The sequence below is a fragment of the Schistocerca americana genome, chromosome 1, assembly GCF_021461395.2.
Source record: "Schistocerca americana isolate TAMUIC-IGC-003095 chromosome 1, iqSchAmer2.1, whole genome shotgun sequence".
Taxonomy (NCBI): domain Eukaryota; kingdom Metazoa; phylum Arthropoda; class Insecta; order Orthoptera; family Acrididae; genus Schistocerca; species Schistocerca americana.
In genome coordinates, this window is record NC_060119.1 from 1,215,298,650 (window position 1) to 1,215,319,121 (window position 20,472).

Sequence of the window (20,472 nt, forward strand, 5' to 3'; positions counted from 1 at the left end):
CAACTGGCTGGTTTGGAGATTTTCTCTGCTCAGGGACTGGGTGTTTTTGTCACCATCATCATCATCATCATCATCTCCATTTCCTTCTCATCGACGCACAATTCGCCAAAGCGGCTTCACCTAAAAAGACTTGCACTAGACGATCAGGTCTACGTGCCGGAAGGCCCTCGCCACACGACATCTCATTCAAAATGCTGAGAAAACTCACATGTTTATTACATAAATTTTAACTTACCGCCAAGAAAATGAGATTGTCTATGGTGCATTGGCATTCTTCCCTCTACATTTATTTTAACAAAAACTGAGAAGAAATATGGAGTTCCAGCATAATTTTAAAATCTGGAACATTTTTTGTGTCTCTTGAAAAGTTTAATTTTTTGGACATGTGGGGTTTCTCAAAATTTCCATTCAAGTGTCCCAGTGTATGCCACTCTGTCCAAATGCAGGGTTACTGTTATGAAGGTTAAATCATACCCCCTTACAAGAAGAATGAGAATTATAGCTGTCAGCTAAAGAAAATTGCTTTCAAATAGTAAAACATAACTAACCAAAGGCACATTTGCATCAATAAGCAAAACTGACTTCAGACCCTCTCAAAATTGTGCCATCTTCATTTTTTTCATAGTCTTTACATATAATCTGTGGCAAACCTGTGTGTAACAAATCACATATAAAGTGGAAATGACATTTCACACAAACACTGTTGAAATACAAAACTTATTACCAAAATAAGTACTGTTTCTGTAATCTGTGTGTGGATACAAGAAGTGAAGCAACACTTGGCCACCTGCCCAATATTCACCTAGATCATTAACAAACATTCCAAAAACCTCATTGAAGTACTCTCATGTTTCTCCTCTGTGCTTGCAGTTACACAAAAAACTTTAATGCAAGTATTTCCATATTTTATGTAATCTCCATTTCAGAAATTTATTCTTAAATTACAGAAATAAGAATAACAATCCAATTTAAAATTAGTTTTGTCCATCACCCTCTTTACTTTTCTTTGAGGGAGATTCAAGTTCAACTGTTACAGGTCCATCATTCTCAATGTTCACGGTCATGTAAGCACCAAACTTTCCATCTGAAACAGCAAACCAGTAAAAGTTAAATAACTTAAATTATCAGCATACAACAACTTACTGACGTACAGTGCAATGGAGGTGGATTGGCACATATGCGTAAACCACAATATAGTAACTCAGCTTTTATTTAACACACACACACACACACACACACACACACACACACACACACACAGAGAGAGAGAGAGAGAGAGAGAGAGAGAGAGAGAGAGAGAGAGAGAGGGGGGGGGGGGCAGCGCATGCGCGCGCTCTCCTCACGTCACTGTGGCTTGACTGGTTGGACTAGACAGCATACAAACTCATTCTTCCCACAGCATCTGATAAAAATGATTGCTTACAAGAAAACAGTATGGATGATTGACTGATCTGGCCTTGTAACATCAACTGAAATGGCCCTGCTGTGCTGGCATTGCGAACAGCTGAAAGCGAAGGCAAACTACAGCCATAATTTTTCCCAAGGGCATGCAGCTTTACTGTATGGTTAAATGATGATAGCATCCTCTTGGGTAACATATTCCGGAGGTAAAATAGTCGCCCATTCAGACCTCCGGGCAGGGACTATTCACGAGGACGTAATTATCAGGAGAAAGAAAACTGGTGTTCTACGTATCGGAGTGTGGAATGTCAGATCCCTTAATCGGGCAGGTAGATTAGAAAATTTAAAAAGAGAAATGGGTAGGTTACAGTTAGACATAGTGGGAATTAGTGAATTTCAGTGGCAGGAGGAACAAGACTTCTGGTTACATGAATACAGGATTATAAATACAAAATCAAATATGGGTAACGCAGGTGTAGGTTTATTAAAGAATAAAAAATACGAGTGTGGGTAAGCTACTACTAACAGCACAGTGAACACATTATTGTAGCCAAGACTGACACAATGCCCTCATCTACCACAGTAGTACAAGTTCATCAGCCAACTAGCTCTGCAGATGGCAAAGAGATTGATTAAATGTATGATGAAATCGAAGAAATTATTCAGATAGTGAAGGGAGACAAAAATTTAATAGTCATGGGGGAGTGGAATTCGATAGAAGGAAAAGTAGTAGGTGAATATGGAATGGGGGAAGGAATAAAAGAGGAAGCCACCTGGTAGAATTTTGCACAGACTCATGGCTCAAGGCTCATGAAAGATGCCTGGAGACATTGGAAGGTTTCAGATAGATTATATAACGGTAAGACAGAGATTCAGGAAACAGGTTTCAAATTTTAAGACATTTCCAAAGGCAGATAGGGACTCTGACCACAATCTATTGGTGAGGAACTGTAGATTAAAACTGAAGAAACTGGAAAAAAGATGGGAATTTAAGGAGATGGGAACTGGGTAAATTGAAAGAACCAGAGGTTGTAGAGAGTACAAAAGCGAGCATTAGGGTACGATTGACAAGAACGGGGGAAAGAAATACAGTAGAAGAATGGGTAGCTTTGAAGGATGAAATAGTAAAGGCAGCAAAGGATCAAGTAGGTAAAAAGACGAGGGCTAGTAGAAATCTGTGGGTAACAGAAGAAATATTGAATTTAATTGATGAATACAGAAAATATAAAAATGCAGTAAATGAAGCAGACAAATGTCTCAAAAATGAGATCAAGTGCAAGATGGCTAAGCACGGATGGCTAAGCACGGATGGCTAGAGGACAAATGTAAGGATGTAGAGGCATACATCACTAGAGGTAAGCTAGGTACTGCCTACAAGAAAATTAGAGAGACCTTTGGAGAAAAGACAACCTTTTTGTACGAATATCAAGAGCTCAGATGGAAAACCAGTTCTAAGCAAAGAAGGGAAAGTGGAAAGGTGGAAGGAGTGTATAGAGGGTCTATACAAGGGCAATGTACTTGAGAACAATTTTATGGAAATGGAAGAGGATGTAGATGAAGATGAAATGGGAGATATGATACTGCGTGAAGAGTTTAACAGAGCACTGAAAGACCTAATTCGAAACAAAGCCCCGGGTGTAGACAACATTCCATTAGAACCACTGACAGCCTTGGCAGAGCCAGCACTGACAAAACTCTACCTTCTGGTGAGCTAGATGTATGAGACAAGCGAAATACCCTCAGACTTCAAGAAGAATATAATAATCCCAATCCCAAAGAAAGCAGGTGTTGACAGGTGTGAAAATTACCGAGGTATCGGTTTAATAAGTCACGGCTGCAAAATACTAACACAAATTCTTTACAGGCAAATGGAAAAACTGGTAGAAGCCGACCTTGGGGCAGATCAGTTTTGATTCCGTAGAAATGTTGGAACATATAACTAGTCTTAGAAGATAGATTAAGGAAAGGCAAACCTACATTTCTAGTATTTGTAGACATAGAGAAAGCTTTTGACAATGTTGACTGGAATACTCTCTTTCAGATTCTGAAGGTGCCAAGGGTCAAATACAGGGAACGAAAGTCTAGTTACAATTTGTACAGAAAACAGATGGCAGTCATAAGAGTAAAGGGGCATGAAAGGGAAGCAGTGGTTGGGAAGGGAGTGAGACAGGGTTGCAGCCTTTCGCCGATGTTATTCAATCTGTATATTGAGTAAGCAGTAATGGAAACAAAAGAAAAATTCAGAGTAGGAATTAAAAGTAGGAATTAAAATCCATGGAGAAGAAATGAAAGCTCTGAGGTTTGCTGATGACATTGTAATTTTGACAGAGACAGCAAAGGACATGGAAGAGCAGTTGAACGGGATGGACAATGTCTTGAAATGAACATCAACAAAAGCAAAACAAGGATAATGGAATGTATTCGAATTAAATCAGGTGATGCTGAGGGGATTAGATTAGGCAATGAGATGCTTAAAGTAGTAAAGGAGTTTTGCTATTCGAGGAGCAAAATAACTGATGATGGTCGAAGTAGAGAGGATATAAAATGTATACTGGCAATGGCAAGGAAAGCGTTTCTGAATAAGAGAAATCTATTAACATCGAGTATAGATTTAAGTGTCCGGAAGTGTTTTCTAAAAGTAATTGTATGGAGTTTAGCCATGTATGGATGTTAAACATGGACGATAAATAGTTTGGACAAGAAGAGAATAGAAGCCTTAGAAATGTGGTGCTACAGGAGAATGCTGAAGATTAGATGGGTAGATCACATAACTAACGAGGAGGTACTGAATAGAATTCGGGAGAAGAGAAATTTGTGGCACAACTTGACTAGAAGAAGGGATCGGTTCGTAGGACATGTTCTTGAGGCACCAAGGGATCACCAGGTTAGTATTAGAGGGCAGTGTGGAGGGTAAAATCGTAGAGGAAGATCAAGAGATGAACACACTAAGCAGATTCAGAAGGCTGTAGGATGCAGTAGGTACTGGGACATGAAGAAGCTTGCACAGGATAGAGTAGCATGGAGAGCTACATCAAACCAGTCTCTGGACTGAAGACCACGAGAACAACAACAAACTAGAGAACTGTCTTTGTAGCTCACACTTTATTTCTTCGTGGATAACATTTTTCGGGGCACACTGCCATCATCATACCTAAGGAAAATAACTACTTCTCCTCTTCTGATGAATTTTGAGTTGCATCTGTAGCAGCAGCAATTCAGGACCATTTTTGTAAAAGTGCATATCATGGTCACAGAACTTTACGAAGATCTCCTGTCTTTAATTAACAAAAATGATTACATCTACTAGCCATCTTAAGGTATACAGTGTAGGGTACTCTCCGTAACATTATCATTTGTCCCCTTTCCTCTTTTATTCACAAATGGTATTTGGGAAGAAGGACTTGCTGGTAAGATTACATATAAACCTGAAATTCTCTGATTTTACTGTCGTTGTCATTACACAAGATATATGTGAGAGGAAATGGTATTCCAGATGACTATGATGAACATCATCTCCAGCAGCATTTACTACTGTAGTTTGGTATGCATCTCTCTTATGCTCTCATGCTTGGTAGAAGGGACTGTGATGAAATGAAGTACTCTTCTTGGGAACTTTTCCATTTCCTTTAATAAACATAGCTTGTAAGTGTGTCACATAAGCAATACTCAAGACTCGGTTGAAAGGGAATCATACATGCAATCTTTACAATGTAATTACATTTCATTAAATTCTCCTGATGAATTTCACTCTTGCCATCTCCTTTTCTATAACCGCTCCTATGGTTATTCCACTTTAAATCACTCTGACCACATATTCTTTGACATTTAACTATTGCGAGTGCCAACTACTGCAGCATGTGTTGACGCATTGCCCATCTTCCCGTAGTTTGCTACTAGCAATGTGATACAATTGTAGAATCACAAAGCTTCCATTGTTGTCTTATATGATAATTCAGTTATCAAGAATAGTAATCACCTTATAATACTCTCCTTGGGACAGCTGAACTTAAGAATTCCTCAATTCAATCACAAGCTGATCTAATATTCCATAAGCTAGTATTTCATTCACTAGCCACCAATGCCTAACTAATCAACTTTTGAAGGACTAGAAACATCATATCACCCCGGGTGCTGCTGTTTACTGCCCTCTGGATACAGCTTTAAGTGTGTCCATAACACAACAACAGAATGTTGTTGCAATATACAAGGTAGGTCCACAAAGTAAGTTCCATTTCGTTTGTATAAAACAAACATGTACAGATACAGAAAAAATATTTGTTGTATAAAAATCTACAAATGTTAAATACTTTTATACACAGCTTCCAAAATTTTGTAGACACTTGTCACAGCGTGGCCCAAGTTTTGTATGCCTTCTTCATAGAATGTGCCGCATATGTATTCAACCATGTGGTAACATGTTCTTTCAGCTCGTCATCATCATTGAAGTGTTGACCACCAAGGACAGATTTTAGGTGTAAGAAGAGATGAAAGTCACTAGGAGTGTGGTCTGGGACGTACGGAGGATTATCAAACGCATCCCAGTGAAATTCCCGTAAGAGTTGTTTGATCACATTGCCATGTGAGGTCAAACATTATTGTGAAAAAGCAACACCTTTTGACAGTAATCCTCGGTGCTTGTTCTGTATTGCGCAGCACAATTTCTTAATGGTCTCACAGTAACCATGTGCATTGACTGTTTGGCCTCGTGGTAAGAAATCAATCAGCAGAATGCCCCTTTCCTGTCCAAAAAACGGTGCACATGACTTTTCGAGGTGTCAAGATTTGTTTAGGCTTAATCTTCATTGGGGATTATGTGTGCCTCCATTCCATTGATTGCCATTTTGTTCCAGGGGTGTTGTACGATACCCAAGTTTCACCCCCAGTGACTATCCAAGAAAGAAAACCATCGCCTTCTTCACTGTAGAAAAACTGAAGTGCACTGCCCATCCGTTGTTTTTTGTGTTGTTCAGTAAGAATTTTGGGAACCCAACGTGAGCAAAGTTTTCAAAATTTCAGTTTTTCAGTAACAATTTCATGAATTAGTGATCATGAGATTTGCAGTACTTCCATAGCAAGGGCACTAAGTGTAAACTTACGGTTGTGCTTAATCTCCTCTTCAATTGTGCTTAATCTTCTCTTCCATTGTGTGAACCAGTTCATCAGTAACCACAGACGGGCGTCCACTTCATTCTTCATCGTGCACTTGATCAAGTCCTTCATTGAACTGTCTGACCCATCTTCAAACCATTGAATCACTCATAGCATTTTGTCCGTAAACCTTGCAGATTTGCCAATGAATTTGCTTTGGTTTAACTTTCTTTGCATTAAGGAAATGACTCACAGATCTGATTCCACACATGGTGGCATTTTCCATTACGGCTGACATTACAAAGAAGCACTAAAATGCACAAGTTGGCAGCAGTGATCTGAAAATGGTATACATGTCTTCTCCTTGAGTCAGAGTAACTGCTGCTCATGCTCGGAACTGCGATCATAGCGCTGCCGCGGATGGAAATAGAAATGGAACTTACTTTGTGGACAACTTTCTTAAGTCTCATTATGTCTAGTTGCATTTCCCTTGCTGAGAAATTGATTTTATTTCTTACCCATGTTCACCTATCTCAATACCTGTCATTTTGGCCTTTGTGTCACAATTGAATATAATAACTAATAGTACTATCTTTCTTGGTGAAACAACTTAGGGAGACAATACAGAAGGCTATTTCAGACTTCTCTCTGTTGTCCTATGACTTGGTAAAAACGATCACTGAGTTGAATGCATTCTCCAGCAGCAATTTTCTAGGAGTCATATTGAACCCTGGTGTCTCTTCCAGTCATTCACAACCTTGCTTGCCACATATATTACGAAAGTCTATTGTACAATCTCCTGGAATTTTATTCCCTTTTTCAATCTCAAAGATGAATCTTTGTTGTTGATTGCACAGTTAATCAGATTAGATTAGATTAGATTAGATTAATACTAGTTCCATGGATCACGAATACGATATTTCGTAATGATGTGGAACGAGTCGAATTTTCCAATACATGACATAATTAGGTTAATTTAACAACATACTTAAGTTAATATAACAATTTTATTTTTTTGTGTTTTTTTGTTTTTCTTTATTTTTTATTTTAATTTTTTTAATTTTTTTAATAATTTTGTTTTGTTTTTTTTTCTTTTTTTTCTTAATTTATATCTAAAAATTCCTCTATGGAGTAGGAGGAGTTGTCATTCAGAAATTCTTTTAATTTCTTCTTAAATACTTGTTGGTTATCTGTCAGACTTTTGATACTATTTGGTAAGTGACCAAAGACTTTAGTGCCAGTATAATTCACCCCTTTCTGTGCCAAAGTTAGATTTAATCTTGAATAGTGAAGATCGTCCTTTCTCGTAGTATTGTAGTTATGCACACTGCTATTACTTTTGAATTGGGTTTGGTTGTTAATAACAAATTTCATAAGAGAGTATATATACTGAGAAGCTACTGTGAATATTCCTAGATCCTTAAATAAATGTCTGCAGGATGATCCTGGGTGGACTCCAGCTATTATTCTGATTACACGCTTTTGTGCAATAAATACTTTATTCCTCAGTGATGAATTACCCCAAAATATGATGCCATATGAAAGCAATGAGTGAAAATAGGCGTAGTAAGCTAATTTACTAAGATGTTTATCACCAAAATTTGCAATGACCCTTATTGCATAAGTAGCTGAATTCAAACGTTTCAGCAGATCATCAATGTGTTTCTTCCAATTTAATCTCTCATCAATGGACATACCTAAAAATTTGGAATATTCTACCTTAGCTATATGCTTCTGATTAAGGTCTATATTTATTAATGGTGTCATACCATTCACTGTACGGAACTGTATGTACTGTCTCTTATCAAAATTCAGTGAGAGTCCGTTTACAAGGAACCACTTAGTAATTTTCTGAAAGACAGTATTGACAATTTCATCAGTTAATTCTTGTTTCTCAGGTGTGATTACTATACTTGTATCATCAGCAAAGAGAACTAACTTTGCCTCTTCATGAATATAGAATGGCAAGTCATTAATATATAATAAGAACAACAGAAATATTTTACTGTGTCTACTAAGCAGGATGGTTTTTCTTCCTTTCTTGGTATTTATTTAACCAGTTGTTGTCAACTGATTGTTCTTCAAAATGGAAATATCAGCAAGGCAAACATGATGGTGGCCTACAAACAATAGTCTAGCATCAGGGTCTAAGCCGTTTTCAAGGAGGAACACTGTGAGTTGGATAGTGTTACCCCGAGGTGCAGTAAGCTGACTTTCTTTGAATTGGTGAATGTTATTGCACCAACTGTTCTCCTCATCTCACCTTTACAATTCTACTAGCTGTTGCCAAGCTTGCTCCCAACTGTGTATGAAACTATTGTGGACTTAATATGATCTGTTACAAAGGCTTGTATAAGTCTGGCACCAAGGTATTTATGTTCTGTTTGAGCCAATTCTGTAGGGAACCCTGCCATTAAAAATGTAACCATGGCTCTAATAACCATGTACAGATCTGATCATGTGTATTGAACAGAAATGCTAATGGTTGGTTGGTTGGTTTGAAGATTAAAGGGACCAAACTACTAAGGTCATTGGTCCCTTGTTTCATAAACACACAGAGCATATTGAAACCATCCACCAGTCAGGCTAAGCACTAAAATAATAATTCCGGGGGCAGAAAAGCCCCAAGGTCAATGGTAAGGCAACATAGAAAATGGAGCACAGCAACAAAAACAACTTATAGAAGAAAGGCAGGAAGAATTAAAACTGTACAGCAGAGGACCGTGGCTGGCTGATCACGAAAATAAAAGGATGAGCCAGCCACTCTGCAACATGTTAAAACCTTCAGCCTAAAAGATTAGGGTGGAGTTGAATTACAACACAAAACGAAGTAAAATATACAGCACAAATGAGGGTGACGCAATAAAATTAGATGGACCTATAAACCACGATCTGCCATAGAGACATTGTCACCTAAAAGAGATGATAAATCACCCAGGAGATTTAAATTTCGCCTGAGGGTAGTTAAAAGAGGGCATTCCAACAACATATGGGCCACAGTCATGTTTGCACCACAGCGACAATGACGGGGGTCAAGACCATGCGTCAGCCAAGAGTGACCAATGCGGAGCCTACAGACAACAGCAGAATCCCTGCGAGAGGTCCGCATAGAGGACCCCCACACAGTTGTGGTCTGCTTTACTCGCCGCAGCTTGTTGGGTGCAGACAGAGTGTGCCATTCGTCTCCCCACATCCCAAAGACCCAATGGCGCAACACCTTTCGGAGATCAGCTGCCGGTAGGCCGATCTCCAGCGTCAGCTTGCGGGTAGCCTCTTTGGCTAACTTGTCGTCGAGTTCGTTTCCCGCTATCCCAATGTGTCCCGGGGTCCATATGAACACCACTGAACATCCACACTGTTAAAGAGCATGAACGGACTCCTGGATGGCAACAACAATGGGATGGCGTGGGTAGCATTGGTCAGGAGCCTGCAGACTACTGAGAGAGTCACTGCAAATGACGAAGGACTCTCCAGTGCTGGTACGAATATGCTCAAGGGCACGAAAACTGGCTGTTAGCTCTGCGGTGTAGACACTGCAGCCTTCCGGCAAGGAGCGCTGGTCTACATAGTCCGCATGAGCATAAGCGTACCCCACACGGCCATCAACCATCGTTATAGACAACCTCCGAGTCACGGGATGCGTCTAGGAGAGCAAGAAACTGGTGGCGCAAGACTGCAGGAGGAACTGAATCTTTTTACCATCGTGAGAGGTCCAGCCGAAGCTGCGGCCAATGAATACACCAAGGTGGTATATGTGGGTGGACCTGGAAAGCAGATGGAAGAGGCAAAGACTCGAGGTCACTAAGGAGTGACCAAACACGGATCCCAATTGTATGTCCTGATTGTGGCCGCCGGTGTGGGATATGGACTGCCGCATTAGTGAAAAGGAGACAGTAGTTAGGGTGACGGGGCGAACAACGGACGTGTGCAGCATAGTCAGCTAAGAGTTGTTGATGCCGGACGCGAAGTGGAGGAACCCCAGCCTCAGCAAGTAGGCTATTAACAGGGCTGGTGCGGAATGCTCCCATCGCCTGTCGAACCCCACAGTGGTGAACGGGGTCCAGCAGTTGCAATGCTGAGGGCGACGCTGAGCCATACGCCACACTCCCATAATTGAGTCAAAGTGAAACCCATGGGCGAGAGCCCACGCTTGCACCTCGCGTATGGCTCCCTGCAACCTACGTTCTGCAACACTAATGGTGGAGGAGCTGAAAAAGATGCAGAAATCGTCAGCATATAACGTGGGTAAGACGGACGACCCTACTGCTGCTGCAAGGCCATTAATGGCCACACGGAAAAGTGGCACGCTCGATACAGAGCCCTGTGGTACGCCATTTTCCTGGACATGAAGGGAACTATGGGATGTGCCAAGTAAAATGCAGAATGTCCGAACAGATAAAAAATTCTGAATAAAAATGGGGAGAGAGCCCCAGAGATCCCACCCGTGCAACGTGGCAAGAATATGGTGCCGCCAAGTCATCTCATATGCTCTGGAGAGGTCGAAAAAGATGGAGACAAGGTGTTGGCACCTGGAAAAAGCAGTGCGGATTGCAGACTCAAGGAAGACCAAAGTATCGGTGGTGGAACGGCCTGGCAGAAGCCGCTCTGGCACGGAGCCAGGAGACCCCGAGACTCGAGGAGCCAACACAGCCGTCGACTCACCACATGTTCTAGTAGCTTGCACAGAGCGTTTGTTAAGCTGATGGGCTGATAGCTATCCACATTAAGCAGGTCCTTACTAGGCTTCAGCACCTGAATGATGGTACTTTCTCGCCACTGTGACGGAAAGACACCACATTGCCCCATATGTGGTTGAAGAGGGCAAGAACACATTGCTGACAGTCTGGGGACAGGTGTTTGGGCATCTGATTGTGGATGCCATCTGGCCCAGAGACTGTATCAGGGCACCGTGCCAGGGCGCTTTGGAGTTCCCACGAACTAAACGGGGCATTATGCGCCTCAGGGTGGCGAGAAGCAAAAGAAAGTTGTTTGCCTTCCTCCCGGCGTTTCAGCGCACGAAACGCGGGTGGGTAATTCCCCGACGCAGAGGCCCGAACATAGTGCTGAGCGAAATGCTCAGCGATTGCATCGGCATCGGTGCATAGCGCCCCGTGGATGGAAAGCCCTGGGACACCTGTAGAGTGCTGCAATCTGAAGAGGCACCGAATCTTCATCCACACCTGGGAGGGTGAAGTACGGGAACCAATGGTGGAAACGTACCTCTCCCAGCACTCCTGTTTTTGCCTTTTGATGAGCCTCCGGACCTGAGCACGGATACGTTTGAATAAAATGAGGTTCTCCAAAGACGGGTGCTGCTTATGGCGCTGAAGAGTCTGCCGACGCTCTTTAATGGCTTCAGTGACCTCTGGCGACCACCAAGGCACTGACTTTTGCTGGGGGCACCCCAACGAACCAGGAATGGTACGTTCTGCAGCGGAAACAATCGCTGTAGTCAGTGTCACAACCACCACATAGATGTTACCATGGGGGAGAGATTCAACAGTGGCAGCAGAGGAGAACACTTCCCAGTTTGCCTTGCTAAACCCATCGGGGCAAACGTTCAGGGGAGCAATGCTGGGGTAGTGAAAGGAAGATGGGAAAATGGTCATTACCACACAAGTCATCATGGACTCTACAGTGGACCGATGGTACAAGCCCTGGGCTGCACAATGACAGATCTATGGCCACGAACATACCATGCGCCACACTGAAATGTGTGGCGACGGCAGTGTTTAAGAGGCAGAGGTCGAGTTGGGAGATGAGATTCTCGACATCTCTGCCTCGGCCAGTAATCTTCGTTCCACCCCACAGGGGATTGTGGGCATTAAAGTCTCCCAGGAGAAGAAAAGGCGTGGGGAGTTGGGTGACAAGTGCAGCCAATTCGGTCAGGGGGACTGGACCACCTGGAGGGAGATAACCGTCTGCAGTGTCTATGTCCTGGGTAGTCCTTACCCTGACAGCCACAGCTTCCAATGATGTGTGAAAGGGGCACAGGAGCACTATATACAGAGTTAAGGACATACACGCAGGCTCCACCTGACACATTATTGTAAACGCTACAGTTACAGTAATAGCCCCTGTATACACGAAGGACAGGGGTCCGCATTGCCGGGAAACAAGTTTCCTGGAGGGCAATGCAGAAAGCAGGTGTCATGCTTAGAAGCTGACGTAGCTCAGGCAGATGGCTAAAATAACCGCCACAATTCCACTGGAGGATTGTACAAAGCATGTCCTGTAAGGGCATGAAGGCACTGAAAAGGCAAATTACTTCACAGGGTCACATGCTGCCACCGACTGAGGGACTGATGTCGCAACGTCCATCGTTTCTGAGGAGACGGCGAGATCCAGGTCATCAGGGGAAGCAAAGAGCTCGACCTCATCCTCAGAGGCTGAGTTGACAGGAAGCGGTGGCACAGGAACCACTGGGTCCTTATTCTTCTTAGAGAGCTTCCTCTTCTCTCTCTTGTCTTTGGGAGGAGGGTTCGCATGCTGGGAGGGCTTCCCTGATGTATTGTCAGGAACAGAGGAAGAGAATGAAGCCCTTCGACCAGCAGCTGGTGGTTTCCTCAGCCACTGGCTAGTGTCTTGTGAGACACTGGTAAAGTCCTTGGAAGGGTCTCCCCCAAGGGACCCCTTCCGAACGAGTGAGGCCGGAGGAGGCTGTTGCTTCTCCGGCTGAGTAGTGGAAGATAGAGTGGCCCCTACCAGCGGTGGGGCAGGCGTAACTTGACTGTTCTGTGGGCCAACTGAGAAAGGAGTCTGCAGGCACTGGTGGCGGCAGTGTGACAGCAGCATAACTCCTCAACATAGGTATGGGGTTGAGTCGTTCTAGCTTCTTCTTTGCCTCTTGGTAAGTTAAACGGTCCAGGGTCTTCATTTCTTGTATCTTCCGCTCTCGCTGGTAGACTGCACAGTCTGGCGAGCAGGGAGAATGATGCTCCCCACAGTTAACGCAGGTGGGAGGTGGAGCACATGAAGCAGTGGGATGCAAAGGTCGTCCACAATCTCGACACGTGGGGCTCGCAGTGCATCTGGAGGACATGTGTCCAAACTTCCAGCACTGGAAGCATCGCATAGGGGGCGGGACATAGGGCTTGACATTGCAGTGGTAGATCATGGCCTTGACCTTCTCGGGCAAGCAGTCGCCCTCAAAGGCCAGGATGAAAGCACCGGTAGCGATCCTATTAACCTTGGGCCCCCAAAAGGCACGACGGACAAAGTGTACACCTCGTTGTGCCAGATTCTCCTGTAGCTCGTCATCAGACTGTAGCAGAAGATCTTTATGAAAGATAATCCCCTAGACCAAATTTAGGGACTTATGGGGAGTGACATTAACGGGTATGTCACCGAGCTTCTCACAGGCGAGTAAAGCTCGTGACTGTGCAGATGAAGCTGCTTGTATCAGAATGGCTCTGCTCCTCATTTTGGAAAGAGACGCCACTTCCCCAAACTTATCTTCAAGATTGTTCACAAAGAAGAGAGGCTTAGTCCCCAAAAACGAATCTCCATTGGTTCTGCTGCATACAAGGTATCGCGGGGAATACGGCTCCTGTCTGTCCGCAGCCCTACATCCCTCCCAGGGCGTGGCTAGGGAAGGGAATGATTTGGGGTGATATGTCACAGCGTTAAAGTCTACCTTACCACACTTAGAGACGTTGGCGGTCATTCGACCACCAGATTGAGACTTCATCCGCTTCAGTGCAGATCATCCGCCCCGATGCCACCCACTCTGACCAGGGTGTTTTAATACGTCAGAATTTCAAGAAGAAACAACTGGAAGGTCACAGTACTGGAACCTTTTTTTTCCCCTCCACAAATCAAGCTCTGAATAGGGGTGTCCTCCATTTTGATGAGGTCACAGGTCAAAGCTGACAGGTTATCCTCGATGAAGCATGTTATCTAGGATGAAAAGTCATCAACAGATGTAGAACTAATTTTAGGTATGACCCAGGGAAGTGAGTTTGGATCCATGCTGTTCATATCGTAAACTAATGGCCTCGCAGATGAAACTTCATGCAGATGATGCATTTATCTGTAATGAATTACTATCTGAATAAAGCTGCACAAATATTCAGTCAGCTCTTGATAAGATTTCAATGTGGTGTTAAGATTGGCTACTTGCTTTAAATGTTTAGGGATGTAAAATCTTGCACTCCACAAAATGAAAAACTGTATCATATAATTACAGTAGCAATGAGTCACAGTTTGAAACTATAATCCCAGTTAAATACCTGGGTGCAACAATTTTTAGGAATGCGAAAGAGAACAGTCACATAGGCTCAGTTGCAGGCAAGGGAAGAGAGAGACAGTTGCTCATTGTTAAGAATACGTTAAACCTAGTGGTCTAGCGGTAAAGCGCATGCCTTAAAATTGAAACATCACAGAATTGAATGCTGAGAAGTATCAGTCTGCCTTTAATCTAGCCTTCACCTCTCAATGATGTGAGGAGTCGCCAGGAATGATATGTTTGGATTCCTTATTGAACTGTTGGTCCCCATTCCTTGGATAGCTGGGGTATATCCCCTTTCTCTGGATGGATAGCTGATGTAATCACAGACATGCAATTCACCGAAGTGGTGTCCAATTGACAGACCTGCACTCACCCATTGAGTCACATGCAATTACTACTATAGGTAGAATATGAGGGTGTATTCAAGTTATAATACCTCTGACTCCCCCCCCCCCCCCCCCCCACACACACACACAAATTAATGATACAGAAACTGTGAAACTTGTGTCACTTCTCTCCGTAATCTCCCTATAGCTGTACACATTTTTCACAATGTCGACACCATGATCCACAGTTGCTGCAAGCACTTCTTTAGGAGTCTGGTGTGACCACGAAAATCTCTGAAGAAACAGTGGCACAGCTAGTGAATGTGTGACTATTAAAAGTGTTCTTAATAGTTGGAAACAGCCAAAAGCCACTAGGAACCATGTCAGGAGAGTAAGGAGCATGAGAAATCACTTCAAAGTTTCTGTTGCAAAGAAACTACAGCGTCACATTCACCCGATGCACTGGTGCATTGTCTTTGTGAAAGCGCACACAAGTAGCCCTTTCTAGCCTTTTTCATGCACTGCTGGAAGGAGCTGTTGCTTCAAAACATCCCAGTAGGATGCAACTGTCACCTTAATGCTCTTTGGAATGCAATGAGTAAAAATTATGCCATCTCTGCCCCAGTAAATGTTTGCCCTTTCATTCAACTGTCTGGTGCTTCATGTCAGGATTAAAATGGCATCCATGTCTCATCCATTGTCATAATCAACAACAACAAAAAAAAAAAGTCACACTCATGCAATCATCATGCGTCAATGTTGCCTGGCAACATGACATGCACACATTCTCGTGGTCCTCTGTCAGCATTAGTGGCACCCAACATGGATGACACTTACCACATTTTCAGGTCTTCATGCAACACTGTGCGCACAGACCCCATGGAAATGCCAACACTGAAGGCGATTTGTTCTGCACTGATTCGACAATCCTCCAAAACAACTTTCTCCATTGGCTTGATCATGTCATCAGCTTGGCTAGTGTGAGACCAAGATTGTCTTTTTTTACTGTCACACGATGTTATACCTTCTTTGAACTGTTGCATCTGCGAATGCATATCACACACATCTATGACACCATCACTACATCTCTCTCAACTGTTGATGAATTTCAGTTGGTGACACCACACAAATGGAGAAAACAACCATTTTTAGTATAAAAAACAGTCCCTCATTCTAGCCGCTACATTTGTGTGGGCCGTATAGTGCTACCAACTCTGTCACACTTTCACAAGGTGTTATAACTCGAATGCATCTTATACTATGGAAATGCAATCAGTCTACTAGGTACACTGCATACAAAAGGTTCATGTGACCTACGTTAGAATATTGTTCAGGAGTATGAGACCCCTACCAGGTGGTGCTAGCAACGATATTGAATATAAACAATGAAGAGTAGCGCAAACGGTCACCAATTTGTTTGATTGATGGGAGAGGGTTGTGGAAATGCTGAAAGAACTGAATGGCAGACATCTGAAGACAGATGCAAACTATACTGGAACCAAGCATTCCATAAGTTTTCACTTTACAGTGGTTTGCAGAGTGTAGATGTATAAATCGAATGCAGCCTCTCTCTCTCTCTCACTCTCTCACCCCCCCCCCCCCCCTCCCGCCCATCTCTGGAAAATGGCAAAGTTATTCACCTTTTACAAAATCATCCTTGTACTGAGTTCTCAGCAGTTTAAGAAATCGGTTATAAAATTCCTCTGAGCTCTCTGCAGGCATTGCACAGTGGAAGTCTAGTTTGTTACCTTTTAGTACATGATACAGTGTGAACTGACTGACACACAAGATTTCTAAGTTTTTATCTCTTACACTTAGATTCCACCTCTTTCCATTGTCATCTTCAAATATTCGAAGATTTAAAAGTTTACGAGCTCTGTAAATTAAAAATGAATGTTACTTCTACAGTTGATTCTTCAACTGGCAAATAATATGTTTTCCAGCTGCAGAGAGAAATTACTCACAGGTACTCCATATCTGCCTCTGTGTCATCTCTTGAAATTCCGACAAGAACACATAATCCTTTTCCTATGGAGCTGATAACCTCTCCATCAACTGAAACATAAAAGTTTTTTTGCAGAAAATAAAACAAACAAATTTTAATTACAATACTGGATCTGGATAGTACAGCACATCTACAATCGAACAGATTAATTAATCAGAGAACTAGGCCTCCAGGGAAAAACGGGAAATGATATAGGGGGATGATAAATATTTACAGAATTATCCACATGGAAGGTTAAAAAGGAAACATTGCTAAGCCATAAACTGAGACAACTTAATCTCTTATTCACAGTCTTCCTCCAATATGTAACTAAGCATATGAGCTTCAATATCCTTTAAATATACATGTCAGTAGTGAATTCAATCCACCTACCTGCATCACAAGCAATCACAAACACAGTATATTGTACAGGAACTGGACTTCATGTAGTGAAAGTGAGGTCAATTTCATCCACCTGATGTCACAGAGGATCAAAATATGTTGCTCAGTTGGAAACCAAGTAAATTTCCACCTACACATATTTTGTATGTACCTAACAAGAGCCACATCTGCTGACAGACTTGGTCAGGGGATTTAGAGCTTGACAGCATAAATTATATGTTGTTCGTCCCATCCTCTTAAAAGTGCACATCTTTTTTCCACAAAAGGAGCAGATATGAAGTGTGCTGTGCAACGTTCTGAATGCATGTGCAGTGTGAAGACTCATTGTAATTGGAGCTTATGTCTCAACAGACCATGGTGCTTATCACATGCTATGCATCACTTCCCAACACAGTAGCACTCGCTAATTCTTTTTCCAGAATCAAGCTTAGGACAGTTTTCACAGCTGAACAATTCTAACACTTATGAACAGCAGACAACTCATAACTGAAGCAGTGATTTATTCTTCAGACTGACCCAACCACTCTTAACATAGACCAAATCATTTCATGCAAAATAAACCTTCACCCATGTTGTATTTTTCAATGTGTCTCAGACATAAACACTAAGCTACACAATCTTCAATTTGTTACAACCACCATCATTTTGTTTTCACATTTGTTGTCTTCACCAACTAACCAAATTGTCACCTTTCAACCTAACCTCGACCTCAGGCTGCACTACAGATCAGTTTGTCACCACAACCAACATTTCAGGGAGAGAGTCTAATTCCATACATTAGGAACTGCGGTCGTTAAGGCATGCCTCCCATACTTCCTAGGACGAAAATACATCGAAAAACAAACACACACACGTTCCACAAAAAGCCTAATGACACTAACAGGTGAAACGTGGGAAATAGGGGGTTTTTGGGTGGGGACAAACTAAATATAAACAAATCTAGACACCCACCCCCATACAAAACCACGCAAAACGACGAAAAAAACCGACATCACAAAACTCCCCAAATACAACTAAACACAATATCATCTGGAATCGAACACTTCCCTTGACCTATATAGCTCAACAGCAGCTCCCGATCTCATAAATTGGGATCGAACACTTCCCTTGACCTATACAACTCAACAGCAGTTCCCGATCCCATAAATTGGGATTGAACACTTCCCTTGACCTATATAGCTCAAAAACATCTCCTGATACCAATACCAATAGCCACACATTGGGATCGAACACTTCCCTTGACCTGTTATCCTTACATCTCCACATACAGCCGTCCCTGGTCCGAGATGCCTCATTTCTTCACGACATACTGAACACTTCACGACTTCATCCAAAACTCCGAATAGTTGAAGAAATTTTTTTTAGAGACAACGCACTGTCCCCCATCATAGCCGACAACCGAAAACTGTTGATCCTGTCAGTCATATCCATACCTACCAAAGACATAAAAAAAGCAATTTACCAAAATTCACACACGACGCCACACTCGCAAACTAAACCAAAAACATCACGTAACACACCACCACAGAGCACCACCGATCGCATCAAAACGACACCTACAAACACGCCACTCTCACAAACTAAATTCCGCGCCGTCGTGACGTCACACACCACAACAGCCTTACGTCACTGGTCAAAGCCGACGGTTGGGATCGGACGCTTCGGTCGACACACCACTGCATTTTAGGGTCTAGCGTAGCAGGGGATACAACCCGCCGGCTTTGGACAATGACGTCACAAGTCGCCAGAGAGCAGTTTACCATTTTCGCTTTTGCTGTTATGTTTCAGTTTCGTTTTTTTTACTGATTGCTTAATAAAGTGGATCTGTTTATTCTATCTCGTGAGATTTTTTTTTTTTTTAAAGCCAAAAAACACTTATCAGCCACTGAAGGGAGCTACAACACTAAGAAGAATCGCTTCTCGATTGGCCACTTGTGACGTCATTGTCCAAAGCCGACGGGTTGTATCCCCTGCTACACTAGTCCCGCATTTTACAATTATCCCAGAAGTTTATGTCTACAGGTAACAGTAATATAAGGGCTACATACTTAATATTTGAATGCTGTTTACGTGGTCTTAAAATAAGCCAAATTTTTAATTAGAGTTAAACAAAACAGTTAACTGATGTGCGTTTGCATGTTGTTACTCTAGTTGATGTATGACAATATTGTTACAAACTTCCCTTGTCGATAAATAATATTCTTTACAAGTCGATTTCACAACGGATTATTTACATAATGTACCTGTTACACTTGCTTTTAATACTCTCTGGATGACAGCCTTCATAATTAACAAGGCCGAGCGACTATATAAAAAAAAAGTCGCCTTAACTGCTCTGTCAGATTATTCGATGGGATGAGTACAATATTCGTACACTTTTGTTACTCGCTTCCAAGAAAAACTGAACCCGGCTTTCCAGATGATGTAATTTTTGTTCAGATATCAAAGAGCTGAAATGACCAGACAAGTACTTTCCGCGCGTCATGCATTCATTTGCTAGTATACCACTTCGTTGAATGTCGTCTGCTTTGTTTAGCAACAACCACAGAATATCATCATATCAGAAATGCAAAGCCTATCCACAGACATAACTTATGCATGTCTGTGACGACGTTCGTGCAGTATAATTAGCTATGGAGTGAACATTCGAAAGCGCAGAACGAGAATAACTGTCTGCAGCTCATGCCTTTTAATTTTGGGATGGCGCATTTTAGCCTCTATAGCGCTTAGCTTATTTTGAGTTCCAAGTCAGGCTCACACACGCAACAAAAGCCATAGCTAGTGGCATTACGCAGTTGCGTCTGTGAACTCCCAGTATTTAGTGGCGCGACTAAGAGACGCAACTTTTGTCATGCCACAAAAAGTTCAATTTGGTTTTACTTTGTTACGCCAGTTTCCTTCCACCCTTTCTTCCTGGTGACAGCATTTCGAATCACGAGCATTCTGTCGCAGTTATCGTCGAGTAATTGCTGCTGTACCGCATTAGATTTCAGTGTATCATTTTATTCCTGAAAGAAAAAAAAATTGAAACAGTGATCGGC

General features: G+C 42.4%; 1 protein-coding gene across 1 annotated transcript; it reads right to left on the reverse strand.

Annotated features, from left to right (window-relative positions):
• Positions 1-896: 896 nt before the first annotated feature.
• On the reverse strand, positions 897-19,981 carry LOC124621711 (D-aminoacyl-tRNA deacylase 1). Its single transcript, XM_047123175.1, has 4 exons — positions 19,675-19,981; positions 17,010-17,100; positions 16,686-16,921; positions 897-1,084 (listed from the first exon to the last, which is right to left on the reverse strand). Exons 1-4 carry the CDS (start codon positions 19,715-19,717, stop codon positions 975-977), a joined length of 480 nt encoding a protein of 159 aa, XP_046979131.1. The 5' UTR covers positions 19,718-19,981; the 3' UTR covers positions 897-974.
• Positions 19,982-20,472: the final 491 nt, after the last annotated feature.

What these genes read in the sequence shown, in the direction of transcription:
- LOC124621711 (XM_047123175.1), bottom strand. Translation starts at nt 19,717, where the DNA reads ATGAAGGCTGTCATCCAGAGAGTATTAAAAGCAAGTGTAACAG. An exon ending in ATTAAAAGCAAGTGTAACAG is followed by an intron (nt 17,101 to 19,674) that starts GTACATTATGTA and finishes TTTATGTTTCAG; the next exon opens with TTGATGGAGAGGTTATCAGC. An exon ending in GAGGCAGATATGGAGTACCT is followed by an intron (nt 16,922 to 17,009) that starts GTGAGTAATTTC and finishes TTTAATTTACAG; the next exon opens with AGCTCGTAAACTTTTAAATC.